A 19,730-nucleotide genomic window follows, 5' to 3' on the forward strand; every position below is an offset into this window, starting at 1 on the left:
CTCAATGTATTGCCATTTAATTATGCAACTTGAATTGTAAAACTTCTTGTAAAATATTTCATTTGTTATAATATAGATGTATTAAATAATAATAATAAGCTATCCGTGGGATCATTGTGCAATTCTTTTCTTTTATTGGTCTTGTCAACAGTTCCAAGTAAAACAAATCGTTTTCAAACAATTACTTTGCAAATCATGCAGCCTTTCCCTTAGTAAAAAATATCAATGAAAATATCTGGCACTGTTCTTTACCCACATCTATGAACACAACTCTCAACCCACCCCTCTGGTGTTCTGTGCAAAAATAGAGTACAGCCAACTTACAATAAAAAAATAAAAACAATTTCAAAGACATTCTTCTATGAAACGTCTTCAGTCAGAAAAGATCACAGTTTTCGTCAACGAGGCCAAAGGCTTCAGTGGTGCAGCATCAGTGTGAAATATAAACATTTTGTCATAGTTAGTCATTGTTCTGTTGAAACAAAAAAAACAAACCTCTGATGATGAATGACAAATAAAATAAAGTTGTTACACAATTTAACAACAAATAAGCAGCTGGTTGGAAAAAAAAAAAGATCGTAGTGGACTGGGATCTTCTTCCCATAAATACTGAAGGGTCAACTATGTTATGAGCTTTGTGTGCTCTATTATAAACAACGTTCATTTTCTCTAAAGTTAAACATAATACTGAGAATCAATGATAAGATACAAACTGTTCAATGCGACCTTTAAAAAAACACGTGAAAAAAAGGTTACAATTCATTATTTTCCGCTTCCCTGAGTAAAACAAGAGTTACAAATATGAATATGGAACAAAAAGATGAAAACATTATGAAAATTATTTAAAGACAGTTTCTGTACTGTGAAAAATAAGCCACAAAAACCTTGTTTCTTCTCAACGATACTAACAATTTTGGTCATTTTTGTATAAAGACCGGGCTTGCTGCAGAATATAACACATTGATGTTGATCTAATGATAACATACAGCAAGTTGTTTTTCTCCTGTAAACCAACATGATTCAAATATAACAGTAAAGAAACGAGGCAGACAAAATATACAACAACATGATCCACACAGAAATGCTTAAATATTAACAGAATAAAATTATCATCCCACCATATGAACATCATTTCCTAGCTACTTAAAAATGCTTAAAAATCTTGAGGGTTCATGCCCTTTTTTGATGCATATACAACGTTACGGTAACGTCTTCAGCACCTTTATGAAATTGATTGAATTGCTCTCCTCCTGCAAACGTTTGTCCACAAAAGCTTGTCTGAAATTGAAATAAGTAGAGGACTGCGTAGTTCATTTCAGCTCAAACTATTTCTTATAAAGCAGGTAGCATGGGGAAATCCTCCACACAAACACATTCCTTACAAAACATGAATAATTTCCCCTATCTGAGTTGCTGCATTTCTGGAGAGTCAGGGGAGGATGGGGAGGTGGAGGAGATGGAGGATCAGGTCAGAGGAGGCAGTTGCTCACAGGCAAAATATTCCTTCAGGGGAGCGAAGAGGTGGCGGATGACGGGCACACTCCACGCCTTCCCCAACACCTTCTGCCTCTGCTGCCGGGTCATGTTCCTCACATCTGTGTAATGTTTGGGGAATCCAAAGATCCTGGAGAAGAATTACAGACATCAGCCAAAGTTTCAGGGTGTTACATTTAGATCTGCAACACCATATTCGATTATTTCTATCAACAAGTTGACTCCAATATGTTAGACATATTTCTGTTGAGTGTCTTTGAAAAGGAAAAGAAAAAACTGAAATAATATAAAGCAGGGAAGAACAACACACTCCAGCATGTGCATGAGGTTAATCAAAACTGAATAAAATGCCTTCTTCTTGTCCTTTTAGATTTTTGCCTTTTATTAAAAACACACAATCTTTAAATATCTATTAAGATGCTCACTTTTCTAGTTCAGTGATCCAGAGGTTGTCTTCCCTGCCGTTATTGAGGACAGGCAGCAGAGAGGACAGTCCTTTGCCCTGCTTCAGAGAGTTTGCATTGGTAGTGATCGTCCTCACCTTGGTGACCTGGAATAAAAACAACACAGACTGAGTGACTGTTTTCACCTGAACAAACACTGCAATCATATTTGGTATTTTTGTTTAAAAAAAAGTCACATTGAGTAATATTAAGCGTAAATGTTTTGCAGTAGGTTCAGTCACTGACCCTGGCTTCTCTTCCAAACTCTAAACAGTCCTGCAGACTCAGCTTGTCATTCTGGGACGCTATGATGGGCCTAATGGGAAAAAAAGAGAAACAATGCTAGAGCAACTTAAATAAAGCAGCAGTTCAGAGCAAAGAAAGGCCAAAAAGACAAAGAATGATGAGTAAAAACTATAGAATATTTATGCGTTAACAATACCTAATCAAATACATAGTCTGACAATTAGTTGTGAGCTATTCGACCATTATGACTAATGTTTCATTTAAAGTCTCACCTGGTCATCCCAGGGATGTTTCCCCAGAAGTATCGTGCTCTGTGAGCAGGGCTAACTTTGACTGCATCCACCAGCACCGGGTTGCACTGTTGAAGAATCACATAGCTACATGAGTCATTGTCAGAGAAAAACAGCAGTACTAGGAGGACAGCAGGAAGGGAAAGATATGGGAAAGGTAAGAAACGAGAGGAAAAAATAACAGTAAGAAAGGAGGAAAGAGCTCAAGATAAAAAGAAACCAAATGCACGGTGAACACCTCGAGGAATCGGCAGATGTTGACTTTGTCATGCGTGTTCATGAAGACCACGTTCTCAAACAGCCAGAAGAACGGCCTGGGGTCTTCTTCCTTGGGCTTCAGCAGCTGAAGGATGCGGTAGTACTCAAAGAACAGCCTGCCAGTGCCCTCTGCAGGAGAGAGGAGGGGATTACAGCACAGAAATTGATCAGAAGTGCAATACTGATTATGTCTTTTGGCCTATTTTATTTGATGAATTGAGTCATTTGTTCATGTCATCACAAAGCTCCAAGCACCAAAACTGCTCATTTTTTGAACAGTCCACTAATCTATATGTATTTCTATATACAAATATGTGCAGGTAGAAACAGCTGTTTGGCATTTTAACAACATTAATGCATTTATAATCTTGACAATGTATGCATTTAGTGCTGTAACACTGTAACGTACCATAGAGGCCTTTTCTTATAGGGTTGACGATGGAGAGGTCGTTACAGGGGCTGCCACCGATCAGCAGATCAAACGGACCCCAGTGGTCCAGCTGGAGGTCAAAGAGGAACACAGAGCTGGTTTAGTTCAGTATTGAGTCAAGATATACTGTATAAAAAAAAGACATGACTCAAACAACAACAAACTAAAGACAATGTTATTAACCGTGTAAGGTTGCGAATGCATAGAAAATAAACCTACGAGTTTCTGGGTGATGAAACGAGCGTCTCCAACGTGGATGATCTTCCCGTCGTGGTTGACCCTTGCCACTGCAATCGAATCCTCACAAATCTCTGAGGCATAACATTTCTGTACTTTGAAGCCAAGATCCTTCAGCACCAGGTAGCCTGAACAAAAACAGAAAGAAAGACATTTTTCTACTTCTTCATGCACTTTTTTCCTCTATGTTCTTTTTCATTGTTTACAGAGAGTGGGAATGTGTGTGTCCACTAACCTGTTGCTATGCCATCAAACAGTGACAGAACTCTGATAGGTCTCCTCAGGTTTGCAGGGATGGACGGGTAAACACGGTGAGGCTCCTACAAGATAAAAAGAACAATGTAATATTAAAAGGAGATTTAACTGGTGATTAACTGGTTGATTGACAGAAAATCAATCGTCAATATGTATAACAATATATAATGTAACCGTGTTAGACATGAACAATTGTTGATCGGTTTATCACTCACAAACTCCATGGCGCTGTTGTTGGCGAATAACTCCTGAACTCGGATGCTCCAGTCCTCTCTGGGAATCAGAGCGCCGTGCGGTTGATGAGGCTGACACAGGAAGCAGATCCACGGGTCCACCCTCTTTAGCGAAACAAACGTCCCCGCACTGACCAGGATGTCCACACAGTCCTCACAATATGATCTGAAGATGAAGAGGAGAGAAGGACAAAGACAGGGGAATAAGAAGTAAGTACACACAAAGTATGTCCTTTAAGCTGCTGAGGGTCTCTCAACCTAAATTCAGTTGAAATATCTGCAACTTAACGTAGCATTAACCTGATCATTTACAGTTACATGAGTCCATTGTTTTTACAGCGACTGTATCTTTCTCCTGCAGACAATGTCATGTGGGTAATTCAATCATTCTTGAATCATAAATAAAATCACTTTATGACGCATTAACTTGCTGGTTGGGATGACCTACTCATCAAAGTAAGCTTTAAAAATACTGAAATATCTTATTATTGATGTCTCTTCTGGATAACTGTGTTGCAACAGCATGCAATTTATAAAAACAAGAGGGGCTAAAGAGCATATGATGCCAAATAAAATTCACCTTGATCAAAATGACATATTTCTTAGGTTTTAACATTATTTGAAACATGTTGGATGTAAAGTACAGAGCTCAACAAATGATATAGCATAGGTCTGGTTGTTGTAAGATATATTACTGCAGATATGTTACACACTGTATTCAAACGTAAGAGAAAGAGATGAACAAACCAACCTGCAGCAGCTGTTGTTGCCACACAGAATGACCTCCAGTCCGTAGCAGCAGATGGTGCAGTAGGACTGATAGCCATCTTCATCGTACCGATACAGAGTTTCTGTTAGGTTATTCTACAGGGACACAGACAGCATCGCAGACACTGGTTAAGGAGGGTTAAACAGGAATTACAGTGTAAATTCACTTTGACCCCATTAGTAACTGCTGGTCAAAACATAAAGAAAAGTTGACGATTCCTTACTTTACACATCAAGCAGAGGCTGCCTTTGAAAAGAGGGTGAAATATCTCCACGTCTTCAGTACCACAGCACAAACAAAAGCCTGCAGAAAAAAAGACATTTAAAAGCATGCCTAGCATAAATATGTTTCAATCCTTAGAAATCATTGAAAACCTAATAATAGTTTAACACATTCTTTCTTACAATACTGTGCACATAAAAAGCCACTAATCAGCAACTCATTTCATTTCTCCGAACCACAAAATCCTATCATATGGCAGTGAGTTGCAACAAAAAGGAATTGCAACATGCCTAAAAACTCACCATCAATGTCCAACTTCATGTCCATGATACTCCGGATGATCTCCTCTGCAAGGAAAGAAAGCAACAACTGACTGACTGAAATGGGTAGACACACAAGTAACTCAAACTCAAGTTTAGCTATTCAGTTAGTAAGTATTTGAAACAGGGACAGGGAAAGAGAAGAAATGTAGGAAGAGAAGGGAAATCAATGTTCCTGGACTGCCTCATCTGAGTTATGTTCCTATTGTTAGAATTAGATTTCTGTTTCTTTTTTGGAACATATATTTTAAACATTATTTATTTTATCTTCAAATATGTTCCCTTCTCTTTGTTTTACATCTGGGAGTGAATGTAATGCATGAACATAATTGTGGACTTTTTCATACAAGTGTAAACAATATACTTTATGTATAATATCTTCGGCTTAATTAATACTTGTTCTAACTTAATGAAAGATTAAGATTGTGTTTAACTACCTCGGAGTTTCTGGTCCGGCTGTGTGTACGTGCTGGATGGATGGTTGACTTTATTGTACGTTTTGGCGTAGGTCACCCTCATCTTGGGGGGAACATAATCCGGTGACACATCATCATCAAAAAAATCTTCAGCCGGACTGCTTTTCTTCTTCTGCGCCTTCCCTCCTTTACTCCCTCCCTTTCCACTCCCCATCTCCTTTTCCAATATTCCTCCACAGTCATTCCTCTCTCCCTCCGATCCTCCCTTCCCCATTTCGGCTGTCCATCCTCCCCTGGACACCTTCTTCTTCACAACTCCGTTATTGCATTTTCCTGGAATCTCAAATCCTTCCTCCCGTGATTTTCCATTTGCAGGTCTGGGGGAGGACTTTTCCAGCGGCAGTTTGTCAAAGGAGGAGGACACTTCTTTCGTCTGATTGCTGAGGATGTTACAATTGCTGCTTATCGGGGGGAAGGAGCTGTGTGACGTGTGCAAGGAGTCGACCTTCGGGAGGTGTATTCTCAACACTCGCGGCCGGTTGTTTGTTTTAGTTACACCTAAACAGAAGACATAAAAGAAGTGAGCATCGAAGTTATATTTATAGGTAAATACAGTAACATGATGTATGTATATTAGTCTGTGAAGCGGTTTTCTTTAACCAGATGCTGACACTTATTGTCTGGCATCACTTCAACTTATCTTTATCTTGTTGTGTGAATTTCGGGAAAAGAAAAAGAAAGAAACAGTGAAAGGAACTGTGTTCATCCACTACCCTTATGCGATTATTAGGTCTTATATTGAAGTTATTATAACATTGTAGAAGAGGGTGCAACAAGTTACTTAATTAAAAGAGTGCCGGTGGAACTTCAAATGTTGAAAGAAGCATTAGAAAAATTAAGGAAATATGGCATATCTGATGCTTCATCTCTTCAATGCAGATGAAGATTCAGTCGACGTTGAGGTTAAACGTTTCATCAGAGGTCGCGTTAACCGACAAATGTCCGTCATTGACGGATATTTTTTAGCTATGACGGAAAAATCTGAAGGCCGTCCGTCATTTTGACAGATTTTTACAATGATCATTACCAATAATAAACACAACAATAAAAATCACAATTGAAATACCAGGCAAGTTGTGACAGTTTTCTTACTCTGCATAAGCTTCATTGCCGACACCAACTTTCAATCTGAGCCGACGTTACGGCTGTTCTGGTGTTCAGTGGGTCGATACATTGTAGCCAGCTGCGCAAGTTCAGCTCCATCGCACTCAAAGCCATGCTCCGATTTAAAACCATTAGCGGTCTGTGCCATTAGCACAGTCTGAGATGTAGCCTATGGCTGCAGTAGTGTAGGCTATCTACCTGTTTCAGTGGGCTGTTTCCCCTTCTCAATCATCTGCAGAAAGCATGTGGGCGTAATTTTGCTATTTAAAAGAGATGCATTGAGTCGTTTGTGTCACTTCGCTGTCTCCTGTACCGCATGCAGAGGGATTTTCTCCCGATGAAGAGAGTGCTGGCAGGGTCGGGAAATCCCTCGTTCAGGGGCTCCTGTCGGCTGCTCATCACTTCGCTAGGGGAAATGTTTCCCGATTTTAGAGCGTTGGCTGAGGTGGCGCTGGTTATCCCAGTGTCTAGTGTTGCAGCTGAGCGGGGGTTCAGCCTTCAAAATAAAATAAAAACCGCCACGAGAAATCGTCTGTCGGAGGCAAAGGCGCAGCATTTAATGTCAATCGCCTCGGCAGCAGAATCCATTGACACTTTTGATTACACGCAGGCAAGCGCACTGTTCAAATCCATGCGGCCAAGAAGGAAAGTTTGAGCTGCTTGAGCTGTTTGTATTTTCACTATAATTGACTTCGTTCGGCTAAAATAGCCCATCGTTCTAAGGCACAGCCGCTATGTTTTCACAGCTGAAAAAGTTCTGATCGTCAGAAAAGAAATGCATAATAAATAATTATTATTAAAACACGCTTGTTCTGTGAATTATTTTTTTTATGACAATAAGTCAATAAAAAACAATTGAGGCTATTAAATATAAGCATTATGGCTTAGGCCTAATATAACCATTTAAAAGTTAAAATACAATGACAGATAATAATGGACAATGACGGATTTTTTACGACCCTGCCCGTCAAAATGACGGACAATGAAAAAGTCTAGCGCAACCTCTGCGTTTCATATATGCCATTATTTATGTGCCGAGTCCATTTCTTCCTCAGACAAGTGTAAAAACCTTTCTTTCCACATTTCCACTCCTTATTCACCTGCTTGATGCATATTTCAGTTGGTGCATACAAACAGTGGATGGGAAATCAGCTGAATATGGTGACCTTCTAAACTGCAATCGGTGTCCGGAGTTCCATCTTCACCTAATGTTGGAACGGCCAAAGTGGAGAGCAGAATGCAGCACATCACTCACTTTGCAGAGAAGGTGATTGGCTGCAGGACCTGTTGCCTCCAGGACTCTGAGGTGGGCAGGAAAGAAGGTGGCAGAGCCTTCCAGCCCCAGCCCCAGGACTAAAAGCTCAAAAACCGTTCACCCTGCTGCTGGCCCCCTCCACAGGGCCCTGTGACCCAGAGTTTTACACTTGAAGAGTGCTGGTCAATTTACTAAATATGAGAGAAAGCTATGAGATACAATGATGAAAGGTCCCACTCTGCTGCTCCAGTACAGTTTTAATGAAAGCTGTAGTTTCTGTTCACACATGAGAAACAGAACCGTTTGAAGTTGTAATTCTATTCTATTGAATTGCTGTACAACTGTACTGAACTAGAAAGAAACTTGATCAACAAAAAGTCCATTCCATTGAATTCCATTCAAATCTGAAATGCAACAAGGCTAGCAGTTAGCTGACTCCTGCTTTCTATAGTGCTGTTCGAGAAATGTGTATTTAATATAAAAGAAAAGCACAGTAATAGATACATATGAATGCTTAATTTCTCTCAAACGCTTCTGACTTTACTCCTGAGTATTTAACCCACCACACTTTGCAAGCAGTGGATATAATTTATTCAGGCACTTCATTAATCATACCCGTTGAGGCTGCCGTCGGTTGGAGTCCGTCTGGCCCCGAGGGCTGAAACCCTTTGAAGGCCCATTCCAACATCTGTTTCAGCAGCTCGTCTTGGTCCTCAGCAGACGCAGAAAACTTCTTCTTACAGCGTAGGGCTGCCTCCTAAAAAAGGCATGGATATAAACATGTAAGCGAGAGCACAAATCTTCATCACATATGCACTTTTTAGGATCCCATACACACATCAGGAAATACACAGAGAGACTCTCAGACCTTCAGAGACAAGAAGAGGGCTTCTCGGTAGTTGTTGAGGATGGCGAAAGAGTTGGAGGAGAAGTGCTGGGCAAAGGGAGCGATCGGTTTCAGATCCTTCTTGCTGACCTGGAATCAGAGACATTTATTCAGGTACTTAACATAGTGCATGGCAATGTGTTGGGAATGGACAATATTTCAGACACATTCCACAACTAGAGTAGAGTTGCTCTGGCCCAAAGACGAAACTTTGCTCTCACTAGCTCTTTTAGTGCAGACAATGAAATGAGCAAAAATAAACAGCAATGTACCCAGCCAATTCACATTTGCCTAAGTGTCACTATTAGGCGTTTATGATTATTGTTATATCCTGCCACTCACCAGAGAGGACATGTTCTGTCCGTACCATGACACCATCCTACACTCTGGATATTGCTCCTCTCCCATGCACGGTACAATGACGGCTGGCCAGGAAGCAAAGCCCTCGACCAAAACCCAGACCAGCTCCCCAATCACACCCTGTCCAACAAACACAAACGTTTAATGCAACCATACAAAACCTAACTTCCAAAGATGCATTGTAATACCTGTTAGAATATGAATGTATGAAGAGATTTGTTCCGTTTTTAAATATGCTCATCTGAATAAACTATGGTTACCATTATTTTTGCAGGCTTGGGTGGTGTTTTTGTTAAAATCACGCAGTCGTTGACTTCATCATCGTTTTTACACCCCTCAACGCATGCATACTTTGCCTTTGGACTTCTTTCACCTGCAAAACAGTGACAGTGAACCTACTGAAGTTTCCAGACACTCGTTAAATATAGCATGGTTCACAACACTAGGACTACAATAAGTGTACATTGTGTTTGAATATACAGCCGTGGAAAAAATCAGTTGGAGACCACTCCAATTTTTTCTTAAATCTTTATCTCTACATGCAAGGCAGCCATTCCAGTGTCTGTTGAATTACAACACAGACAAAAATTGCCAGCAGTTCATAGAATACAATAGGGAACAAAAAAAAAAAAGTAACTCAAAAGACGTACCTATAAAAATAAGACAAGAGAAACTGATCATGCAGGTCTCTTAATTTTTTCCAGGGCTTTATGTCAATAAACAATAACTACTATTATTGTTAACAATTTTTAATACTCCATAATTAACTATATATATATATCTTACTTTCTGGCTTCATTACTCTGCTGGGCCTTATTTTGAATTCTTCAGTGACATCCACCACATCTGAGAAAAAAAGAGAAAACAGTCAAATTGGTTTCCAATATTCGCAGCATAGAGTTATTATAACATTTTAATTTGACCAAGTACATTATAGTCGTTGGTAATGAAATCCCAGGCCATGCCAACAGTGATACATATACCGTATTTTCCGGACAACGAGGCGCACCTGAATATTAGCCGCACAAGCTAAAATTAGGGGGAAATCCTGTTTTGTTCATACATTAGCCGCACCGGACTAAAAGCCGCAGGTGTTTTAATGTTGAATTACCATATGTAAGAGAATATGTCGTCCGCGCCCTGATGGACAGTCCTTTTCGTTTCATAAATCTGTGACACCAGGATGGTCCACCTCTGAAATGTTCCATCTTCATTTCGGTGGCGACTGTTTTGGCTTTCAGTCGGATCTGCACAGTTGAAACACCTCGCCCGTTTGCTCTCTGTGTGTTCATCCAGTCTTCAAGTTTGGGCCATCTGCTTTTATAACCTCTGAAAGCTTTTTTCGTCTTTTTGGATTTAGCCAGTTCTTCACGCTGGCGTCTCCAACGTCTCACCATTGATTCGTTTATACCAAGGGTATGTGCAGCAGCTCTATTTCCCTCGTTGAGAGCCAAATCGACTGCCTTTAATTTAAAAGCTGCATCATATGCATTTCTTTTGTTTGCCATAATGAGGGTTTGTGGATGAAAGCTTCCTTTGCTCCTGTAATACTCGTCCTGCTCTTGCTAATCTAGTGTCTTTTTCGCGCTAATTCGTACGGCACTACTTTGCCTGGCGGACGGACATGTGACCAACATACCACTCTTTCCCCCGTGACTGTGTGTCTGATCACATGCCCTTTCGCCAGACAAAGTAGTGCCGTAAAACAGCGGAACAAACCAAAACAAAACCTCTTACGATATCACAAAAATCATGAAAAATCTATAGAAAAGCCGCACAGGACTATAAGCCACAGGGTTCAAAGCTTGTGCAAAAAGTAGCGGCTTATAGTCCGGAAATTACGGTACTTAATACATGACAGAAATAAGAAAAGTATAAAGTGCAATAAAATAGTGCAAGTAAATGCAGGAAAAAGTTAACCATGTAAAGGTTAAATAGAATGAGATGAAAATGAATGTAAAATGTAGTACTGTACTATAATGTTATATAACCATGTAGATAAATGGAAAAACAAATGTATAGAAGAACAGTGATTTATGAACAAATGTAAGTCAGGGTTTTTTCTAAACCGGGTAACAGGGCCGCTGCACCCTCTCACCAAAATGCAGATTTTCCCCACAATCATGATGCCAGAAAACAATATTTCTGCTCGTCAAACACTGTAATTACTCAAAAGATATGAAAATTGTCTCGAATACAGCGTCAGACGGCAGAGACAGCTTTGTTTTTACGGAGCTCCTAATAAATAGGGGATGGATGTCCGGTCTGCAGGTGGAAGAGTGGCAGGCAGCAGGCTGACACTGTTTCTGAATTAAATCCTTTCTTTTACTGTCCATTTTTCAGTAGAGGAAGTAAAGAAAATGTAACTTGGCATTTACTTGTTGTTTCAGGTTTAATATATGACTCAGCAGCTTTAAGACATGAGGAGACTATTATTTTCCGCTTTGCTCTAATGCATTATTTTAAGGGGAAAGTGGGAGGGGCCGTCATTTTGACCAGAAGTGACGTTAGTGCCCTCATACATTATTTTTCTAGAAAAACCCCATTAAGTGGTGAGATCAGGAATCTGGAAAAATGGTGGTCCGTGGGATAAAACTGTCCCCGAGTCTGGTGTTTTCTCTTTGTTTGGTTTTTCTATACAAGTTGATGAGGCTGGTACAGAAACATAGTGAGCTCCACTCTAACATCACACCTGACAGCCTTACCTGAAGAATTGTCTGTTTTGTCTGAATCCTCCTCAATGCTGGGGCGTTTGGAGGGAAGCTGTAAACGTGGTTTGGCCACAGTACCGTCACCTTCATCTGATGAAGACTCCCCTTTCAGCTTGTTGACATTTATGGACGGGACAGGTTTCTTCAGAGGCTTGCTCGATATGCTGGGTATTCCCGGAATTTTGCACGGTTGAGGTAACGCTTTAGGGGTTTCTTTGCTTTGAGGGAGAGTCTTGCTGGACATCTTCGATCAGGAGCAAAAACACACATTGACAGAATTAAAGAGAAACTCCCTCTGGGACTTTAGTCTTTGCAGACCATTGATCTGTACAAAAGAATTATGAAACAAACTACAGGAAAGGGAAAACCCCAAAGAGTATAATAGGACCCCTTTAAATTGGATTTGATTCACTCCTGTGTATGTTTGTATTAAGTGTTTGTATTAATGACAAACGTATGTGTTGTTTAATCGTTGGATCAGGGAATATGATTGGTATTGTTTTTGGATTTGTTGATACTGTAAATGCTAACTATGGATAATTCCTCATACAATTACACTTTAAAACATCCAAACTATCCCTTTAAAATAAGATCCTTAGTGAAAATGGCATCCGATTCTATTATTGACCCAACCTTCAGAACAGATTTAGCTTTTAACACTCACCTTAGAAAACACCTGCGACCTGGGAAGAGAGCTTGGCAGGGCCAGGATGGACAGGAAGAATTTACGCAGAGATGGGACATTTCTGTTCAGATACAATATCTATGAAGAGAACACAGGCGGCTATTGTTATTACTTTCCATAGCTTCAGAACCAGCACTTTTTCTGCAACTTCACGATGGTAAAACAAATGTATATATCGCTCAAGTATGAGTTTTTTTTTCCTGAATCATGAACTACTGTTAACCTGAAAAGGTAACACCAGTATTTGTCAGTTAAAAATGTAATTAATAAACGGTTAGGAAACTTGCGCCATTGAGTTGTTGGTTTACCTTTTTCCAGCAGACGCTTTGTTCCTTCTTTAGTTGCTTAAAGAAATGGAAGTAGTCGTTGATCAGTGGATGTTTTCTGATAACCTCAGTTTTGAACAGACCCAGCTGCTCCGCCAACTCTGTGAGCATACTTGCAGTCAGTTTATTACCCTGAAAGAAAAACACACATCAAAAATGCAGCCCATCGAGAGATTACATTTATCTTTTCTATATTTTCCGCACAGATTTGATACTGTATCTATAGATATATATATCACAAATAATATGATATAAGACAAGTGTAATTCTGTGGAGAGAACTCTTTTTATTTTTGAGAAAACTTTTGATTGAGTCATGTTTCACTGCATCCCGACTATGATTTAGTTCATTGTATTAATTTGACATTCAACAAATGTTAAGCAGGAGCTGACTTCACTAAGTGTCACTTTGAATGAAAGGAAAAAAATATCCTTACATTGATTTTCTCAGAATGGTTCAGCACCCTGCCTATATTATTCAGTGCCACATCCCCCAGATGCTGAGGAAGACTCTCCACGAAACTCTCCAGTGCTGCTGTGTAGAAAGCTGCCGCGTCTTTCAGGAAGTCCCTCCTCTCCGCTTCCCCCAGATCCACGACGGCGGTGGCCCACAGGAACTCTTTGGCACAAGAACCTACTTGCAACTCAGTGACGGGGAGCAGCTCCGTGCTGGTTCGGAGGAGAAGCAGGTCTCGCTTCTTGAGAAACTGCTCTGTGGCGAAGGGCCGGAGCAGACTGGCCGCAAACGATCTCATCAGCATGGAGGTCAGCTTGAGTTCCACAGGCACGGACGCCTTGCCGGACTCCTGCAACTCTTCGAGGGCTCGGATGGGCTCCAAAATGTGTGCGAGGAAAATGATGCGCAGATGGATTTTATAATCTATCAGCTGGGCTTTGATCCGGGCCACGTCCTCTACTTGCATCAATGACTTAAAATACTCCACTAAAAGCCTCCAGCTGTCAACCATCTTCTGACAAGCGTGGATGATGAACAGACACTGTGCAGAGATGGGAAGGGATGGGTTGTAGTACTTTTCAGCAAACAGGCCTTTCACAATGTCACTGACAGAGGGGCAGGTGTAGAAGTGATAGTGGATGTCTCTAATGAGGTCAACCACGCATTTAAAGGAAGCCAAAAGTCCGGCCTGGCAGGCTCGTGAGGCCATCCCGGGGAGGCCGCAGAGCGATATGATCTTTTGGTTGAAAGCCTGGAGGTGCGCTACAAACACCCTGCTCAACCCCAGGTTCGGAGCGTTACAATAAAACACAGCGGCGTTGGGCAGACAAAGATCATACCTCTCCAGCGCCTCGATCAGAAGGCCAGCATCAGTTTCAGCGTGTGTGTGCACAGTGTGTATCCTGTCTGCATCCTCAGAGGTTGGTAGGTCAGCAATGCTGCCGCTCATCTGCAGTGTGAGCAGCGGCTTCACCACACTGACCCCTGAGTTCTGGTCGAAATATCCGACCAGGACGACATTTGTGTTCTTTTCTATGCCCAGCTCCACGTCCACATACAGGTAGAGGCAGTACGGCGAGGAGGAGCAGGCTTTAATGATGTCCTTGTGGTGGGTTGGACTTAAGCGGGCAGAAACTGAAGGGTCTGTACTTGTGTCGCTGCAGTATCTTCTGATGAAGAGCAAAAAGGTTTCATGACAGTCATCCAGTTCCTCAGGTTTCTTGTTTTTTGTAGGGTTTCCTTTTTCCGCTCTTTTGGGTATGAACTCCCAATCAATCTCTTGGGGATCAGCATCTATAACGGGAGTGAAAACACATTACAAGTGCTTTAAGACATAAACAATTGATATTACTGGCTTTATTTCCCTTACGCTTCATTTTCATTAGCTAAAGTAAAAAACGTTTGTGTTTTCTCACTGCGTGTAATTGACCTGGCATTGATATAGTCGTATGTTAAGGCAAGGGCAGCATCCAATTAATACTTGGGCTCTGTTAAAACTGCTATAGAAATGTTTTTATGTCTGAGTTTGTAGGGACTTCTGCATTAAAGCTAAATATTCCAACATAGGGTGGTACACAGAACTGACATCACATAGTTGTAATGCATTGCCTGTCTAACAAGAGCCTTGAAAAATACTGTGTGTCCAACCATATTAAAACCTTGTGGATTGATTTGGGAACACGTAAGGGGCATTTTATCTTGTTTAAATCATGTAGTTCCTATCATGGAAGAAAAAGTTTAATCTACCAGCTTGTATAAAAAAACGCAGTGTCATGGCTAAAGATGAAAAGGCACAAATAATCCTTTAATTTGGATGAATTTGCTTTGGTGTACTAATCACTGTGTATGTGCTCTATAATAATAAAACAGAAACATTTTACACGTTACAAATAAACAAATATTGCATATTTCAGTCAACCGCTATGGACAATATATGTGGAACAACAGGGAGATGTATCCACCTACAAACTCTTTTCCTACCTGAGCGTGGAGGAACAATATTCTGTCCACTTCTGGCCTCCAAGGCTTTGTACTCCCTGTCCTCTCTCTTATTCTTCTCAAAGAACACTGAAAACCAGTTCAGGAATGTCAGAGTGACCGATGAGTTCCTTGTTATCAGCGCTTCAACAGGGATGTGCTGGAAAGAGATAAGAGGTTTAAACTTGTTCATCTTCACCAATATATGTTTGAGTTTGAGATGTGTTTCTATCTTGAGGGTTAAAAAATGTTTGCACCTAATTAAAAAAGAACAATTTTGACCATTGTGATCAAAATATGTGCTGCAAGAGATACTTTACAGCTCAACTGAAAACTGTGTGGGTTCTTAGGTGACTAAACTACCTTAAAAAAAAGTGTAATTTATGTAGTATTACAGTGTCTTATTGGTCAACAATACCTAAAATCATATGTGCATGGCGCTGAACTGTAACTAATCGTAAACAGGCCTTGATTTATTGGTCGTTCCCCAGTTTTGTCACAACACTCACTCGTAATACTCCAACTTTTCTGAATGTAGCCTGCAGTAAACTGTAGTTGTAGAGAGCGTCCACCATTTCGTTGCTTTGGAATCTGACCCCGGAGAGGTCCAGGTTGTTAGGAAACAAGCAGTCGACGAGCTGGCAAAAAGCGGCACCTGGATGTTCACACAAACCCAACAGTAATCAAGTATGTGCATTCCGGTCGACTCAGTGTCCAACATACACACAATTATACACAAAATATTCCCTATGACGGCCTAGCTCATGCTGGTTTGTTGAGGTGGTACTCCCACATTTAAAAATGCATGTTGACCTACCTGTGTATAACTGCTCCAACCTGGTGAAGCCTGCCTGTAAAGTTGTGTTGAGCCAATCCAGCAGCTCATAGCGGTTTGGTTGCTTTGAAAAGGCAGGCACATTCACTGCTATGTTCATCATGGCCATCTCCTAAAGGGATTGACCTGCAAAAACAGCACAGATTCAATCTTACAGGAATATAAAAACGTATATTTTTAGATGATATAAATCCCAAACTCAAAACCGACCACATTATGACTGCAGCATAAATTGTCATGATGAAACCAGGTTGGAAGAGGATATGGAAAACTCTAGCTTTAGGCTCAACATATCTAGCTAACCCTCTAATCTGGTTTCGTTGTACACCATTATGCAAGGGCTGCTGTTAAGTACTTCTTCTTCTTTTGGGGGTTTTTAGGGGCAAATGGCATCCAAAACGTTGCATTACCGCCCAATACTGGATAAATTATAAACTGCCTTTTCCAAACAAACACAACAAAAACCAAAAACCAAAAAAAAAACCTAGTTTAACTAACAAAAAAATAAATACTCCTACTATAACTATATATACACACACACACATACTACTTTTATCACAAAGGAGTACTAATATCGTTGTTCAAGATGGCATGAATGCCTCTTTCAGGAGCCCCTGCACTTCCTCTCCACTAACTCCCACAATGTTTAGAAAGTTTTTGGGGCTTCAACAATGATTTAATTCTCTCTGTCTCAGCAGCACAGTTAATCACCATGGCAAGAAACGCCAAGAACTTAGTTTTGTCCTTACACAAACAATGATCCTCTTGACTCCTACCTGCTGTACACTCCCTGTTTCCTAGACTCTTCGCTTTCTTTGGTTCTTTTTCTTCATGTATTGTTTTCTTGGCCCTATTCTTTATTATTTTAATCTCACCTTCTCTCTTTGGACAATCAGATCTCCATGCTTCATGATTCCCCCCGCACTGACAACACTTTGGCTCATTCTCACAGTTTCTACCGCTGCACAACTCATCCCCACACTTGCCACAAATCCCCAAAGAGTGTAAACTTCCAGCGCCGTCTGCACTGTATTTGCTTGGGAACAAACATCCTCCCTGGGTAACTGATGTGGTCCAGGAACACTTTGTCCGACAGGAACCCAGTATCGAAGTGTGGAGCTCTCTTAGACACATGGTATTCCTCCAATGCTGTTAATATCAGCGCTTTATTTAGTGGTGCTTGTGACACACACTCCACAATGATCAGTCCACTTCTTTTCACATCCACTAACTTAACTTTGCCAAGTTTGTCCATGATCCAACATGCTACCTCGTGCTTGTCAGACAGAAGTCCAGCTATATCGCTCCCAATCAGTTGTATTCCTGCTAAGTATGTTTCATCCTTGTTTTCATTACTGTCACTAGAGAACTCTCTCTCTTCTTCTGATTCCTTCCTGGTTTTGTCCCGCTGCTCCTTTCAAACTCATCTAATTCCATCGTCTTTCCGGTCATCCTCCTACCTCGATATCCGCCCAGTTATGTCTGTCTGAACTCCAACCCAAATGTGGTGTTTTAGTATCCTCCTCCACACACTGCTTCACCGATCCGGCTGACCTCAGCTGCTGCAGAGTCTAATAAGTTCTTCCTGCACATTCTACCAGATACCACACCTGCTTTGGGTATTTCCGGCGAGAATGCTGCATTCATGTCCTTTCTAAATAGCGTTAATCCCAGCACCAGTAGATGATAAACAAGTGACTACAAAAAAATAAATAAAAATAAAAATAGAGAAGGGCAATGTGCTCCAATGCATCTTAACTCCTATTTAACACACCGGTCATTAGAGCTGCCATTGTGTTGGGAGTAAGAATGAGAAGTTTAATTAACTTCTGCTCACAAATTTAACAGATGACCAAGCATACCATACTTTATCCTTTGATGCTGAAAATGTAACATTTGCTTGTAACACCAGTTAAAAGCAATTAAGACAAATTACAACTCCAAAATGTGTTTACGGTCATTTATATTTTATATTACTATGGCCATTTTAATTTACCGCGTGAACATGAATGCAACCATCTCTGTGTGCAATCAGATTAGAGACCGTAGTATTCCGACCAATTGAATGAATAGGATCAGCACCAATGAGTTCTGCGACGCAGAGATTGTTCCCGGTGTCAGGTTATGTATCAATGAACAAGTACTGGGAAAAACAAATCATCTGAGCTCAGATCAGCTGTTTAACAGATAACCTATTTATTTTACCAGTTCTGTGTACAACTTTGACCCGAAAGAGACGCATTACTTGAGGAAAACCATGCCAACAGACATTGGGACGATGTCGTGTCTAAACAATGAAACATAAACAATGAATCGAGAGCTTTACATTCCCTAACCACGTGTTACCGCTGACATATACAGTAGCATCGCCACATAACAACTTCAAACTTTCGGTCAATTCTTTTTATGAAAATGTTACAATGAACATTTAAAGTTGGCCTTACTTACACCATATTTACAGCTGTTCGCTGTGACTTAACTACGAAAACGCGTGTATATGCAGTCCGTTATAACAGTTAACACAACCCATCTAGTAGGATTTAGCTAGCTTTTTAAAATCCCGTAGATTAAGCTATATTAGTTTAAAGAGTTCAGGGGAATTGTAATTGTTATAATAAATTCACGCATTAGTTTGCGTTAGCCGTTGCGGCTACACAAAGCAAGCTAAAACATGAACGTATAACAATAACTTCACAGCACTGGAGCATCGATGTACCATGGCGTTATTACGTACAGTGCCGTTCAAGGACTCTGTGTGCATAAATAAAAGAAGGTTTGATTTGAAAAGTAAAACATTTGGCAAACCCTTCGAGAACAAGTTGAGAAAACTTCGTCTACTCACCCTCTCCACTTCGTTCCTCTCTTGTTGGTATTTAAACAACCTGAATGAAACCACCACTGCAGCCCCTGAACACGCCCGCCCCCTCGACGCCCGGCCTTAGCTAATGTCACATACTTCTTCTTAATATGGGCGATTTTCAAAGGATGAAGTAGAAAAAGAGACATACTCCACACAATTACTGCTATGTGTTCATTATTATGGCAGTGGTCAGAAAAATATGTCACTTAAGAGTATATGTATACGTTGCTAACCGCCACTGGTGTTAGCATAATGAGCTAAGTAGATGATTCCTGGCTAGCTTTTTAGCCACAAAGCTAGCACATTAGCAGCTAGCCTACGTTCTCGCGGCGATAATGTTTTGGAGGCAACATTTATGAAATCAGTGTTGTCTTAAGTGTGCAAAATATAATGTATATGTAGTTATTTTTACGTAAATAAAAAAGGCAAGCGAAAATCTGACATCTCAAATCCCCCTCAATGCCCTGCTTTCAATACAAATATTGGACATCAATGCTACAGAGTTTGGTAGATTTTAGGAATTTAAAGTAAACCATAATAAATCAGGATACTGAGTGAAAATTAATCACGAGTGTTGCTAATTTCTCACAATAAAAGGAGGT

General features: G+C 40.5%; 1 protein-coding gene across 1 annotated transcript; it reads right to left on the reverse strand.

Moving 5' to 3' along the window:
* Positions 1-111: 111 nt before the first annotated feature.
* LOC134867478 (uncharacterized) lies at positions 112-17,625 on the reverse strand. Its single transcript, XM_063888079.1, has 25 exons — positions 16,251-17,625; positions 15,943-16,088; positions 15,437-15,593; positions 13,437-14,749; positions 12,983-13,132; positions 12,654-12,752; positions 11,984-12,233; positions 10,065-10,124; positions 9,539-9,651; positions 9,261-9,398; positions 8,901-9,008; positions 8,648-8,789; positions 5,635-6,171; positions 5,180-5,224; positions 4,879-4,958; positions 4,638-4,750; positions 3,869-4,052; positions 3,634-3,718; positions 3,381-3,526; positions 3,141-3,231; positions 2,712-2,860; positions 2,456-2,541; positions 2,184-2,253; positions 1,920-2,044; positions 112-1,624 (listed from the first exon to the last, which is right to left on the reverse strand). The coding sequence occupies exons 1-25, from the start codon at positions 16,375-16,377 to the stop codon at positions 1,465-1,467; spliced, it is 4,674 nt and encodes a 1,557-aa protein (XP_063744149.1). The 5' UTR covers positions 16,378-17,625; the 3' UTR covers positions 112-1,464.
* Between the last annotated feature and the right edge of the window lie 2,105 nt (positions 17,626-19,730).

This window comes from Eleginops maclovinus, chromosome 1 (assembly GCF_036324505.1).
Source record: "Eleginops maclovinus isolate JMC-PN-2008 ecotype Puerto Natales chromosome 1, JC_Emac_rtc_rv5, whole genome shotgun sequence".
Taxonomy (NCBI): domain Eukaryota; kingdom Metazoa; phylum Chordata; class Actinopteri; order Perciformes; family Eleginopidae; genus Eleginops; species Eleginops maclovinus.

Excerpts from the sequence above, each read along its gene's own strand:
- LOC134867478 (XM_063888079.1), bottom strand. The coding sequence starts at position 16,377 with ATGGCCATGATGAACATAGCAGTGAATGTGCCTGCCTTTTCAAAGCAA. Across the intron at positions 3,232-3,380 it reads GTTTCATCACCCAGAAACTC|CTGGACCACTGGGGTCCGTT; the intron begins GTAGGTTTATTT and ends TTTGACCTCCAG. Across the intron at positions 2,861-3,140 it reads TATAAGAAAAGGCCTCTATG|AGGGCACTGGCAGGCTGTTC; the intron begins GTACGTTACAGT and ends TCTCTCCTGCAG.